The sequence below is a fragment of the Bombus vancouverensis genome, chromosome 7 (genome assembly GCF_051014615.1).
Source record: "Bombus vancouverensis nearcticus chromosome 7, iyBomVanc1_principal, whole genome shotgun sequence".
NCBI lineage: Eukaryota > Metazoa > Arthropoda > Insecta > Hymenoptera > Apidae > Bombus > Bombus vancouverensis.
Window position 1 is genome coordinate 14,503,504 of NC_134917.1, and position 15,409 is coordinate 14,518,912.

The 15,409-nt window shown below is 44.1% G+C and overlaps 1 protein-coding gene across 7 annotated transcripts in view; it reads left to right on the forward strand.

The window, feature by feature from the left end:
- Window positions 1–714: 714 nt before the first annotated feature.
- Window positions 715–15,409, forward strand: part of LOC117158480 (uncharacterized) — a 44,478-nt gene continuing 29,783 nt past the window's right edge. Inside the window, exons 1-3 of one of the 7 annotated variants that reach the window (XM_033337453.2) lie at window positions 8,095–8,191; window positions 8,393–8,571; window positions 9,398–9,829. In XM_033337453.2, coding sequence (XP_033193344.1) covers window positions 9,773–9,829 — 57 coding nt within the window. In that variant the 5' untranslated portion in view covers window positions 8,095–8,191; window positions 8,393–8,571; window positions 9,398–9,772. Of the gene's footprint in view, window positions 1,180–8,094; window positions 8,572–9,397; window positions 9,830–15,409 lie in introns of those variants that run through there. The other 6 variants (XM_033337490.2, XM_033337405.2, XM_033337425.2 and 3 more) reach the window with 6 other exon arrangements.

Genomic DNA, 15,409 nt, shown 5'->3' on the forward strand with positions numbered 1-15,409 from the left:
CGTTACTCGTCTCCCTTCCTCTCCTTTTGATAAATACCGTACAGCGTCATCTTACCAACCACAGGCAAAGCTAGTAACTAAAACCAAAACAGTTGATAAAAGTACTTTCTTCCTCCGCATTTAGCACTGTGTATTATTGTTAAAAAAATCACAATTTACAATCAATGTTGATACATAATTGTACAATGATCGTATTCCGATTGAAATTTCGTATTTTTTGCTTTCTTTCAAGTATTACAAAACAATTACTTTTAACAGAGATTTTATTTTTGGCTTTCATGTAATATAAATTAAAAATAATTATCACTATGAGCTGAATTATAAACATTTCGAGAGTTTCCGATACAATTCTCAAAATAAAAAGTGAACGCAAGAAATCATATTTTCTTTTAGGCCGCTATTAACGAATTCAGAGTTAATTGTTTATTGCCAACAGTGGAACCAGAAATTAATTAACGCTTATCATAAAACAAATACTATACATATGTAAGTATGTACATATTTCTTTCATCCTTGTTTAAAACCATTCGTATCACGTAGTTAAGTGATTTACCACTTTCGAACAGCGGCGCTACTAAATGTCCAGGGCCGAGCATTTTTTTGGTATCTAACAAACATCCCCCACATTTTTTTTTAGATTTTATTATTTTCAAAAGGCGCCTAAACATCGAACACTCGCGATTGCGTGAAATAACCACGACATCAAATTCAATGATTGGTTAGAGTGTAATGAATAAAAAAAAGGCATTGAAGATAACAGGTTGTAGGTGAATTTTGAAAATTCGAAAGGGGCGGTTGTTACGATGTAAGGTCGGAAGACGGGAGGCGTGGCCTCGAATAATCAGCTCAGGGTAGTCCAGTGTCCTTGCGCATATCCAGTAGCTATACGTACACATGTACTATCGCTCACGTGTGCATCCTATATACTGAGAAGAGAGAAGTTTCGAGCATTATCAATCACTTTCGTCGGTGGACCGAACGGTGGATCTGTTCTCGACGGTCGTCGGCAGGTAAAACGACCCAATTTCCGTGGACTCGAAGATTACGGCGATGCCCGCGAACAAGGGAAACCTGTCGACGCCTCATAAAGAAAAGCCCGGAAACGGCTTGACCACGGGTGCCTCCAAAAAGAAGAAACGCTGCACCGTTAAGCATAAAAGACATTGCAAGCAATATCTGGTGAGTGAGCGAAACGAAACGTTAATTCCTTGCGAAATGAACGGCCATATTGCGATCGAGTCGGGAGCGACACGAGCGTCTTCGATGTGAAATATTTCGTACCTACGCTAAATCTCGATACTAATACGATCGAACCCTTACAAGTATTAAAGTTAATTTCGATGTTCGATTATATTTCTTTTTACTATATTTTGTTTATCTCTACGAACGAAATATAAGCGTAAAATTGGAAAAGTCGCAATGGTAGAGTAGGTTATGTGGCGTAGCTGTCTCGAGTCGAAACACGTAGAGTTTGTTCACCTTTACTGATGCATGGTCGAAGTGTTATGAGTTGCAAGTTCCAACGATCGATCGGTACGAGCATGCTTTGGTGCCGGTCACGATGCAATTTTCATTTCAAGTTCCTCCTGTGATTTAATGCCAAGCCGAAACGATCGAGTAATTTACATATTTCCCTGGCGTTCTTCAAACTTATACGTGCGATATTCGGATTTTTCTCTTCTATGGATGCGATAAATTATTCATCCGGCGCGGCGGTGTATTTGGTAAATGCTTATCTCGTACCGATTCGTTTTCTTTGTCTTTCTTATTCTTTCTATTTAAATATCGTATTTTTATCAGCACGTTGCATTTTTAACTCGTAGACATAAAAATTTGATTTAGGTATTATCTGCAAAATGTTCTCATTAGTTTGTCTTTTTTTAGTACTTTTTATACGATATAAACCATTTACTTTTTTTATACTTTGTCTTTTGTAAAGAAACTGAACGATACCATGATACGTTCCATTATCATTGGTAACACTCGAATTGGTACGTGATAAAATTTCCTTGAAAGAAGAAGGATGGCTATCGGTCTCTATCCGCATTTTCGGTTCAATCCGCAATCACGAGGGATTTCACACGATGTATTGCTCCGCGAACACGAATTTCGGCGAATATCGAAAGAGTAAACTTTTCAAAATCCTACTGTATAATGTGACAATATATAAAAATAACCTTTCTTAAAATACATCAGTTGAATGTTTTATTTTTTCACGGGCCTTGCATTTGTATACCCTTTACCTCTCCTATCCTTCGAACAGTCGAATTGGTTCTACCCTTTTAGCACCTATACGATCCTTCCTTTACATGTTATACAGATTAAACACGTTCCAAGTTTGCGTGGCCCCATTGCTACTAACTACGAGAGGGTCATTATGCCGTATACATCCGCACAGATCTAGACACACGGATAGAATAAGCGTTCCATCATGTAAGATAGAAGACACGAAATCGTCGAATTATTTCATTAGGCTAAATTCGAAAGAACCGGCCCGCTTAGGTATCTGTAATAAGAAACTCGACGATTCGTGTCAAACAACGTGTATATAATATTATAGACTAGCGATAGGCCTGCCGTGTATTAGAAACTTAGGAAGCACGTATTGATTTCTAAGAATGCCAAGAAAAAGAGGTTGGTGCTGATTCGGCGAGAACAAAAGACGACACCAATTCCACTTCTGCAGTCCACTTGAACCACTTGCTATTATGTCTTGTAGGTGTAGAAGTTGGCAAAGCCGTATTGGCTTACCTACATATGTGAACAAATTCCTGAGACACCTTATTTTTCTAATTTCACCGAATCCTTAAAATTAATCTCGTGCCTGATTAACGACCCGATCGTCGAAAATTCAACCGACCAATGGAATAAATTATAAACGTCTATGTGCGATTGACATTTGCTATTGTGATTGATGACGGACGAAAAAGGAGGGAAGGGAGAGAGAATGGTTAAAGCATCGCAAATAAATTTACGGCATATGGCGTACTGCTATTTTTTCCTTTTTTCTTTTTTCTATTTCACACCAACGTGCATTGGATGCGATGTAATTCATGCAATTCGAGCAGGTGCCGTACGTGCGACCGAACGTGGATGCAGTGAACGGAAGCGGAAGTCGAGCGTAACTTATCATCGGCAAGCGCAGGGTACTCGCGTGTATATATATGTGCTGCTGGGTCACGTTCAACGTTATGCTTTAGTGAACTTTGCGTGTCGACCAAACGTTTCTTCTATTCTCCGACCGGCACCCCCTGTTAAAGGCTGTCACCCACTTAACAGCACAGCGCATGAACAACATGAAATTAACATCAACGTACATTGCGTTCTGTACTTGAACGTCAGACTAACCCAAATCCATTTTTTTTTCTTTTTTTTTTTTCGAAATTTATATACATTAACTCGTCGATCTTCCTTTACTTTCGTCGAAACTAGGGTTAGGGATCTATTTACATTACGTTGTAAATAAAGAAAATCTATCGAAGTAAAGAAGTGTATCTTAAGCACGTTATTGCTTCTAGAGCTACGTAAATTTAAGTCCTTTCGTTTCTCGGCAATAACTTTATTCTAAATAAGTCGATTCGAATTAATATTGTTTAGACGTAAGATCGATATTAGTAGAAACGCTTCTTAAATTATTCTACATTTTATCGCGTTCTTCGTTGCTTCTTGAAGCTCGGAGTGATATTAAAATTTGCTAGTTGGTCGTGGCACAGACGTCTCGGAGGAAGTTTATCCGAAGGATTTTATCAACTCCCCTAGTTGATCGGCGATAAATTTGCAAAATAGGCGTACACCGGTACGATACTTGGCTAAAGATTTTAATTAACCCACTTGCGGCTGCATAGACGCTGCCTCTAGGCTCGGCTCATTTTTAACGAGCCGTGGTGATTACCGGTGGTAGGATTCTCGCGGAGGAGAATTAAATCGAGCCGTCGACGTGCTCTTTGTTGGATATCATAATGTCTTATAATTTCATTATTTTTCCTGCTCCCCCATCCGTCTGAAATTTCCCGGGATGAAAAAACGTCGCGCTTCCGGTATCGTGCGCGTCTCCTCGTCTCCTTTTAATTAACCACGAAAATTAGGCCGGTTACCTGCTTAGGATGGGAACTTTAGGAAACAACAATGCGAGGCTGTGCTCCACGCGAAAGCATTTTTTTGCTTTCTTTCTTATTCTCTTTTCCCTTTTTTCCCACTTTTTTTCCTCACAAAACAATTTTCCTCCTTCGGTATATTTCTGCTGCGTTGTCAAGGACACTGGATGTACTCCCTTTTTTCTCTCTTTTCTTTTTCTTTCTTTTTTTTTCCTGTTCAGCGCAATTACAGTAATTAGCCACGATCAGTCGGCTGTTCGCGTGACGATCAAACTGAAACAAAGATCGGATAATCCTTTTGCTATATCGCGTCATAGCCGAACAACGAGCGTAGACGTAAATGCAACGATTAGAACATTGTTTCCTTCGTGACAATTTTTAGATTCTAAGGAGCAGAAACGAAACGCTAAGTACCTAATTGTCTCTAAAAAGTATCCAATTGTTTCGAGCAACGTGCGCGGATTATCCGTTTGCTGAGAAAGAAAGGATAGAACGAGAAGCAAGCTGCTCGAGATTCGTATTCATTTTTCCCGAGGAAAATAATTTTGACGATAGCAGGAACGATCAACGCTGTATCTGACAACTGCAGCCCCCGCCGTTAGAGTTTGAATCTTCGTCTCTACATGGAGTTCGATTTTAGGCACACACAGCTTTAAGAACACGTAGGAAGTTGAAAAACTCGTGCCCGCATACGCGATTCACCAGTGCCTGTATTGCATAGTCGCAAGTAGATGGTGGTACGTACGTACACGTGCGAATATAAAAATCAACATTTTATTCTGTAGCTTGCACGCTATACGATGCGGCCGCGTGGAACTAAATATATTAATACCGCAGGTAAGTATAAATTTCGCGTGTCGGCCGTACGTACTTACTTTTCTCTCTCGATCGTGTCTGCAGGAATTTCGCGATAATTGCGTATCGTTAATTCTCCGATCTATGACCGTACACTCGTGCATTTCGAATCAAAGATTCTCAATGTTCAGGATCCAGTAGAAATAACAGGAATATTCGATATTCCGCGAGACTGTAGGATTAAAACGGCGAGTGCGATCAATTCGAGGCACTTGTAAGTTTCATCGGCAGTTGAAATCGTTGATTTCATGGAATTGCTAAAATTACTGGAGAATCTAATGAAAATGTGATTGGAATAGTCGAGTGCGAACGGTTAATTTCTAGTCCTTACTTTATCTACATTTTTCTTTTAAAGCTTTGCTCTTTAACAATTTCCATCCACTTCGCGTGGCTGCGGCCGAGCCGCAGCTCGAATTAATTACGGAGCGATTCGACGTCTCAAAGAAACCGATCGAAGGATAGATAAGAGTACACGTAGACGCGCTAACCGTGAAAATTCGTCAGCCAATTATCGTTGCTTCAAATTTTGTACTTACCAATTTGACGATTCTACGAAATTACTATCTACTCTATAGACGCGTCGAATCCAATTCTATCGGCGTGGCACGCACTTGCAAAATTAGAATAATTAGCTGCTAAATAAAGATAGAGTAAAAGTATCAATTAAATTCGATTCGTACTTTGCTTAAACGAACGCTCGGATTGCTTCTTCCGAATACAATTTGAGACGCGTTAACCCTCTATCGGTCTTCTGCACGATTGATCCAAGATTCGCGGCAGGAAGAAGGATACGCTTCCTTCGAGAGACGGACGAGACATTTCCATTTGCAGTCCTGCATTCGCGAGTACGAGTATACTACGACGTATAAGGGAGGAGGATCTACCGAGAGGTTTTTTTGAGCCGACGTCTAACATTCTACGTCTGGTTATCGAAGATGATGAAATTCAGGATTATTTAGGTCATGGATATGTTATTTAACGCACACGAAGGAATATCTACGTGCCGGAGAATATCGCTGGGAAAGAGAGTCCGGGTCGATGGAAACGTGCTACTCGGGAATGGTTGGCAGGCGTGTCCCTCCCGCCAACGAAAATAAGTGTTTCACGGCTAAACAGGATATATTACGTGGTGTTACGTAACGATCATCCCTTCAAGAGATAAGTCGAATCGTATCTGTTGTGTGATGTTGGCAATGTTTGCGGAGCTGTAGTTTCTCAAGGTTGAAACGATATCTAGAAGTCGATTAGGTATGATTGATGCACAGGTAATGGCCACGATGGACTGCAGTCGAGTCGGGATCGGAATAGAAAATTCTACGCGGTAACGCAATCGTAGCGCAAGATCTCGCAAATGATACCGGTACTCGTCGTTCTCCGTCGTTCTTTCATATTTTGTTGCCTCGGAGCGTACGATACTTATTTCTATCTTTTGAACAGAATCTGCCAGGGTTTCTTCGGATCGCGCCTAATAATCTTATCGGTTTAGATCTTTCCCGCAGCCATAAACCCGTTGTTCCTTATTCAAACAATACGCGATAGTCGGCTGAATCAGTCGGCTGAAGCCAGACACGGCTGTACACTGGCGGACACAATATCGAAAACGATCCGCGGATCGCGGCGAATCCCTCGAGCGTGTCTCGCCCCTTTTCAATTCGCGCACCGGCCGAACCATTATTCGTCTATTCGAACAATCAGCGTCCCCCTCGTAACCCATATCCCCGGCTGCGTGTCCAAAACTCACCGTACGAATTTCAGCCGCGCCTGTTCTCTCCATTGTCTTTCACCCGTTAAAAAATCGAGAGGAAACATCGAGGAATAGAGAAAATCATGCACGTGCCGTTTTTAGAAATTAGGGAAACAAAAGAAAAAAAAGGAGAGAAAAATAATAAAAAGCAAGAATAAAAAACGGAGGAATTTAGTCGAAAAACGAACAATGTAAAAGTATGTATCAAAAGCGGTGGTCGAAGCATGGAACGCCGCAAAACGCGCCTATATCTGCATCCGCAGGAAGGTTAGCGGCGTCGCGACGCTGGCCCGACATAGCGGCGCCGGCTACGCGAACGGGACGACTAACAGTCGAGAGGGGGAGAAAGATGCACGATCGAGTGCCGCCTAACGCTCGCGTGGGTGGGAGACAGCCACCGAGGAAGAAGAAGAAGGGAAGCGTCGCGGAAAAACGAGAAAATCTCGCGCGCACGTCAGGATAAGACGATGGAATTTTTACGCAGGAAATCCTCTGCGGAACAGCGTGGAAGATGCATCGACAAATATGAAATGTGTTCAGGGTACCAGCGTGCTATTATCTCTCTGTAGTCGAGCTACTTTCTGAAAGTCTTTTCGCACAGATTTCGTGTTACGACGAAAAGGGCATGGATCAGATCGGTAAATCGATGTTGCACAGGGAAAATGTATAAAAATAAACCTCTGAGACGCTGGCTAAGGGGCAATTTCGAAATGATGTAAATACACGTACACGTGTATGTATTAAAGCAACGAGACTCATCGGATAAATCTCGAGAGTAAGGACCGCAGGACTATTATCGGTGTAGGAGGGTAAGATCCTGCAGGGCATGGCTTTCGTCACGGTTGAGAGAGCATTTTGAAAATTTATACGTTGCTGTGGGGAACGTCGAAACGTAGAAGCGATAGTCGAGGTAAATGAGAAGCGCAAAGAAGAAAGAGAGAAGAAACGGGAAGAAAATTCAGAAAGCGTAACGGTGCTCGTAGGGGGATGAAAGAGACAGGTTGACCAAAAGGGAGTGTACCTTGGCGATACACGGGGCGAAAAACAAAGGTGACTGAGAGGCAACAGAGAGCAGGAAGAAAAGAAAGAGGCACACGAGGAGGAATATAGCGGCAGACGGAGACAGCGACGTGAAAAATCGCAAAAATGCTAAAAAAGTGGGAGAGAGTTGGAAGTCGGATCTAAGGAGAAACGAAGATAGCCACACGGTAGATAGAAAGAGAAATTGCAGAGAGAAAGGCGATACGAAACGGAGAGCGAGAGAGAAAGAGACAGAGAGGGGACTGGAGCGAAGAAGGAGAGAGGAAAACAGGGAGTAACGTTGCGGACTATCGACCCGATCCGGTTGGGCGCCTGCGCTCTGGCAACCCCTTCTACCGTCGAGCCGTCTCGCCGGCGACGCGGCGCTCTACGCAAAGTCGTCGGTGCGATCGGTGCGACGTTGGGACCAGTGCCTCTCACGATTCCGTTCTCGCTCTGCCCTCCGTCTCGTTATTCCGTACGTACAACGCGTCCGAGTGTTACTTTGCATCGTCGCTTGTAATACATTACGCTATATACACATATAATATACAATATATACACATTCGCGCATATACACACATCCGTACACGACATACACGCATAGACACCCGCGCGTAACCAACACGCACGCACGTATGCACGCGAAAAGATTACTTCCGGATGCGGTGAATTTCAGCCGGTGAACATCACGCCGGGCCAATAATACTCTTGGGTAACGCGATCCATCACCGAATCACGGTTACGAGTTTAACTGTCCTCGGAGAGTGGTGAAAGTTGAGAAAGAAGAGGAAAGCAGGAATATATCGGTCTACGGGAAGACAGCGGAAAACCCCCAACGACGGAGACGATGGAGTGGTAGGCTTCGAATACGACCCAGCCCAACTTTGCCTTCCGCTTCCTGTCTTCGCCTTTCCTTCTCTCGCATTTGTCTTCCCTTCGATATCGTTTAATCCGTTCCAACGTCCCCGGTCTCTGGTCGTTGTCCTTCCCTTTCGGGCCGTTTCCGAGGCACGATCGTCACTCCGACGATACTTCGAACAAAGTTATCGCGTACGCGATTCTTTCTTCTTTCTTTCAGCTCATTGTTATCGTACTCTATGGAAAGAAATACAGCCGGCTCCTCCCTCTTTAATTCGATTGCTTTCGACCATTCGATTTAAACTGCACCGTAGATCGAATATCGCCTACCGGTCTTACACCCTATCCTTTTTAGCCACGAACTATCATGAGCGAACCCTTTGCATTAGTCACCGGCAAGATCCACGTAGGCCATCCTCGCGAATCTACTCTACAAGATTGAAATTCCATCCAATCGAGTGGATAGCAGGAAAGTAACGTAACAGAATTCGATTCGATTGCGATTGCGGGTAGAGACGTACTAGCGCAAAGGGTTAAAGCCCAAGCCTGAAGGAGACCGCATCCTTGGACGAGCCGGCGCAAACACCTTTTCCTTCCCTTTTCGCTGCTGGTACGACACGCTCATACGTCATGTCTTTTTCTCTGTTCTTTCTTTTCCAATCTCTCCCTATCGGCATCGCCACGCTGGTGACTCGCACACCGGCGCTCTACGTCGATCGCGCGCACGCACTCACTGGACTCGCGCGCGCGCGCGCGCGTGCTCGCGCTCGTACTCGCCTGCCTCGTCTACCATCCTCGTGCGCTCGTACACACGTACGCTCAGACGGGCCACAAGACGGACGTCCGACAACCGTTCGCGAATACTGCCTTGAAGGAAGAAGCAGCAGGAGTATAGCCACCGGAGGAAGAAGAAGAAGAGAACGAAAACGAGGAGAGGAGGTAGGAGCAGGTGGTAGAGCGGAGGTGGCGGCGGCGGAGAAGAGGAGAGCAGCGAAGAGAGGCGAAGGTGAGAGGCGAGAAGCGAAGAAGGAGCAGGAGGAAGCGAAGCAAGTGTAGCCGCATCGTCGACGCCGAGGAGCCACGTCCTCGGGAGGGAATCAACCTGGCCTGACGACCGTGCCCGTCGTCTAAACGGCCCCGTCGCTACCGCAGCGGCTGTGTGTCACTACTGTTCCACTGCCCCACACACCGCGGCCTCATGATTGGTTCATTCTGGAACCTCTGTCGTGCGTGCCCTTCAATGCCAATTGACAAGGTGAGAGAGAAATTGACCGGAACATCGTTGCATCGTTCGTGGATCGTCTTCCTGATTTTCTAACGATATTTTCACAGAGTAGATTCGCCGGAAGATGTTGGATACGAGAGCCCCGCTTACAAATATTCTCGAATAGTACACGTCAATGGTATCGGTGTACGATGTACAGAGATTCGGTTATTCTTTGTCGTTCCCTCGAGGCTGTTTCTCGATAATACCAAAGCAACAGCACTCCCGATACTAACGTACGATAGTTCTCGATCGTTTGGATCGATGTCGTATCTCTTGGAACGAGTATGTGTGTGTCTCCTGCTCGTAGGGGATATTATCGAAGGAGTAGTATAGGTTGTCAGAGGTATTGGAAGAAGAAGGATTCGATCGAGTGGCTCTTTTTCGTATTATACGAACCTCGACGATATAGACGACTCGAAGGGAACCGTCGGTTCCGGAAATACACGATCAAGAATTTTCAAAGAGCCGTAGCTCGATCACAAAGGTAAAAAAGTAACAGCTTGCCGAGTTTCTTCCTCGTCGATTCTCGCTATTATAGTTTGGTATTCAGATTCTCTCGGTACTGCCTCGCCGTATACTTTATCTCGACGATCGATGTTATCATCGTATCGAAATCTCTGTGTATAGCGGAGATTTAGCGAAGAGGGATCGGCGATTTTATCCGACGAGAGAGGAAAGTTTGGCTAGCACTCGAGCTCGACGATCTTCCTAATCGAGACTAAGCTTAAAACTCGATGGTTTATTCTCTTCTAGCAGTTTCATTCGCCATGCAAGAATGATATTTACGTAACACTGATTATGAAATATCGACGAAAATCGTAGCAGATCTTGCGAGCGGCGTTCGCGCTATTTCAACCGTTGCTCTAGCTATTCAAGGTTAATTCTACGCGTTCTTCCTTTCATGAAGAATCTCAAAGCTCGGTAGCGCTTGTTTCACCGAACCGGCCTCGATTAGGCTTTACTACGCGTGACTTTTGTTTCCGTCGCCTTCGTCCGTGGAAACCGCTTTATAGCTTTATCGATCGTTCCTTCGAAAACCGAACTCCTTTTATTCGTCTACGCTCGAGACAACACGTGCTTCCGTAGCGCGGTACACGATATCCTCCTCGATATCAAAATCGATGCCGGCGTATCGACTTTTACTTCGCTTTTACTATTTAGCTTTTACCACTTGATTGTCAAATAAACGAATTTCCTCCTTTGAAAGGGACAACGAAAGATCAAACACGAAATCGCGTGGCTGACACAGTATGGAATTATAGACACGTGGAATACTGCGTTGAAAGTTCTCCTCGTATCTCAAATTGCCACAATGACAATTCAAGTTCCACGAGGCATCCCGTGCATCTCGCGTACAAGAAACTCGACGACTTTCGAACAATTCCTCCGTGGAAATTTACGAGGTGCACGCAGCCACGCAAATACGCGCAATAGTACTCGGGAATCGAAGGTGTCGGTAAGGCTGGTTCGATTTTCCAACCGGAAAGAGGGTGCGACTTACTCGAATATGAAAGTTTCTCGCCAAACTAAAGCCGTTTCTTTTTTTATCCACGTACGATCCTGGTAAATTCTTGCACCAGAAAAAGCCGATTCTCTCGTCACGCAAATAGCTGAAAAAATTATCGAATACTTGGAAATCACGAGTGTACGTTCGATAAGTAATACGTATTACGGATTATCGGTCAGAGGAACCAATCATCCGCGTGCACATTGTTAGGAACGAACAATACGAAGTTGGACATTGATCGACGGGGATACGTCTGCACGGAAATTATTTCGCGAATCTACTTTGCTCGTCGAACAGATAATTCCTACCATTCCTAGAACTCGCAATATCGTTCGATTAGCAATAACGGTAATAATTCGTCTGGAATACCTTCGAACGTAGTTCGTCCCTAAAGTATTCGTTTGACGATTCAAACGGATCAACGATAATATGCGCGAATATTCGCGATAAAGTTCGTCCAATTGTTTTAAAGCGGATATAGTTTGATACGCGCTTTGTCACTCTTTGTTCTATCTTTTTCCCAATTTATTATTCTCTACGGTCGATGGAAACGACACGCCGGTGAAACGCGTCGGCTGTCACGTCTCTTGGATTAATTCGCGTGCGAGGATGAAAGGGTGAAAAGGGAGACGGTTTGTTGGCATTGCGGTTTACTCGAAGGCGCGACTCGTAAATCTCGAAACTAGAGAATTGCCGTGTTCCCGGCGACGCGACGGTTCGCCGTTCCTGTCCCATTTCCCACCGCTTCTCGCGATAACAGCACGTACCAAACTACTATGATCGTTCGTATTAAACGTACGAAATTTTCAACGAGGCAGTTCTATAGCATTCATAAAACAGCTGCCAACAGTGATTTATAATTTATAGTCGAAACGATCACGGTAGGAATCGTATAAATCCCGAACAACAAGCTCGACTAAGATTGGCAAACTTGATTAGTTGCGCTCGGGAGGAAATGTATTCTGGCGAATCAATGCTAATCCTCTTCCGTTTGTTTTCTAACGAGCGACCGTGAATTTGTTCTGCGAAGAAAGAGCAGGCAATAGAGAAACGAAAGGAGGATGAAACGAAAGAAAGAGAAGGGAAAGAGATAAAAGAGGCAAAGACGGGCAAATTAATGGCTGCTAGTTGAACGGTATATTATACCCATTGGGTAATTACACATTTCATTAGATCGTAATCAATTGCGTGAACAAGTAGACGGCTGCGAACGTTTCGTCGTACACGTATACCATCTTTTATCCGGGAATTAATCACAAGGAGAAGGCTGTAAAGCTGGCACAGCCTCGAAAAGCGTATAGATACGTCTTCCTGTTATCGTCATCCGGTTGTTTCCCGGCGTCTGTACTCCTTTTCGATAAAAAACGAAACTTCTTCCTATCGTATCGATAAACATCTGTTTCTATTTCGCTGTCTCTGTTCGAAAGTAGAGCATCGACTGTGCTTCTACGCTCTGGTGGCCGATTACGCGATGAAATTAGTTTAATGTGAGATCGCAACACACGGGGTAACATCGACGACTGGAATATTTCCTCGGTAACGACGTCTGTTTCCTGTCTCTTCCATCTCAGTCAGAAGAAACACCATTTGTTCACCGACTCGCTGACACGATGACAAAAAGATGCGGCGTATCGATTTTTCGACGAATACGCTCGTCGGTCACCTTGCCGACTAATAAAACGCTGCAACGTTCTTTCCACGAAAGTCGAATTAAGAAACTAGGACGTGTTAGTACGACTGTTAGAACGATGACTAAAAGAAAAAACGACATTAAGTTACAAAAGAAAAAGAATGATGATTCATTTCAAATTAGAGCTATAGTCTCGCGATGGACATAAAAATATCGTTGTTGCTATATTTCCAACACGAGCTATGCCATTAGTGGGATTAATTTGTAACGGAGCTCGCTCTAATACCGTCCACAAATCGATTCTTCGTAAAACGGATCGAACGCGTACGTTACATGAAATTATACGATGCATTCGTTTTCTTTCAGCCTTATGGAAATTTATCGTCGATTTGTCAAATCGTATCTACGGCTGGCCGGACGTTTTAAGGTCGATCGAGAAGATAAGGAACGAGGCATTCAGAGTGCATCGCATCGAGTTCGAACGATGTTTCGCCCCGTCACCTCCGGTACAATCGTCTAACAATTCGCGTGGCCGAGCGTCATGAAAAGTGGTAGGAGAACACCAGCACTGCGCCACTCTTCATTCGTCGATATGCACTATCACGTGCACCATTCTTCTGTCGGACGTACATTGACTTTTACTACTTGGTCGCCCGACTACGGCTGCAATGCGCAACGCCGGCTAAATTAGACGAAGGGTTCGCGAAACGACCCTTTCGCCAGTCACGGTAAATGGGATAATAAGCCTCGTTCGCAACAACGGAAGGGTAAAAATACCCGGGAAGAATGCTTCTCTTTTGCTTTGCTTGACGTTTCGAAACAACCATTCACGTTGAAATAATCGCTTTTTTTTTCAAACGACTTGTAATTATCTTTCACTGGCCGAAAACGGTACATCTCCGTGGCATATTTTTAAAATGGGTTATAAATATAATACAAATACGCGGGTACGTAGGTTGATTCGTAAACCTTGAAGAAACCGCGCTTGCAAGAGGAAGCACTTCGATAAATAGCGGGTGATAGAAATCAGGTTACCCGACTGTAAGCGTTTCAACTACTAAAATTTCTGTGGAACTAGGCCTCGCGTGTACTCGATTCATTATTTTCATAGGCAAAATTAACCCCAAAAGACTATGCCCTGATATACGTACGTACGTTATCGTCTTGTCCAGAAATAATTGCTCGCCACTCCAAAAGAGAGAACTACGAAATTTCCCCTCTTATTCGACTCGTGACGGATCTCTATTTTCATCGAATGTTCAAAATCCTATCGACGTTAACGTTCCCAAACTTTTTGGACGAAATTCGTCCATGTCCGGCAGAAGAATCTTAATCGAGTTCTCCCCGCGGGCAGAGTATAGAAACGAAAACGAAGAACGTACGAGCAGCCCATGGAAGAATGCAAGCTGTCACGATGAATTCAACTTTGACACGCAGTATTTCGCCGCTTGCATGCAGCTGGCATCAGGAGGTCGAAGTAGTAGGAGAACACCGGCACTGCGCCACTGTTTCTCCTTCGTCGATATTCTCGGTGTAGCCGGTCGGCGAGTGGCAGTACGTTGACTCCTACTACTCGGCCATATGCCTCTGAGCATAGATTACAACGCGCAATCGTGTTGATAAGCCGCATGTTGCACCGTGTTGTACAGGTGGGAACCGGCCAAGTCAAAGGGCCGTGTCTCTGTTACGTCACTATCTACGCTGCAGTTCCTATCCTTTCCTTTCTTTCTTATTCCTTTTAGTCGTATTTCGTTTGTTCCGGTTAGCAAGCGACGGGCAACCGATCGTCCTGCCTTGCTGACATTTCGTTCTCTTCAAAGTCTGCAGGACGTCGCTCGTTTCCTTTCTTTTTCCCCATACTTGCTGAGAGAAACGGAGTACGTTTACGAGTACGAGATACAACATCTTCTTTATTTTCGTTTGTGTAAGTTTGCTTGATTCTATCGGATGCTATAAAACGATAAGACCGAAGGGTAGAAACGTCTTCTTTCGTTGACCGAGAATACACGAAGATCTTCGCGTTATACGAAGCATTTTGATCGTGCGACGTTGCACAGTGGAATCTTGTTTACTGGGCGGAGAGAATTAGGGGAATTTCTCCCCTATGCTTGCACTCGAGGATACCAAACGATCGCTCTAGTTTGGGGGATGTTTTAGGAAGTATTAGAATTCGTTGTTATCTTACGTCTTCCATCGACCCTTAACGTACGAGGTTTTCAAGGATTACGATATATAGGGCGAGCAGCGAGGGTTCAAATTGAATTGACAGAAATCTACAAAGACAAGAACCACCTGAAAGGTTAGCTAGGGCAGCATCGACTTCATATATATAGTCCTTAGCCTTGGTTTAGTTTCTATAGAATATTCCATTCAACGCTATATATATATATATATATGCATCGATGCATCAATCGACTCTATATTTTATTTC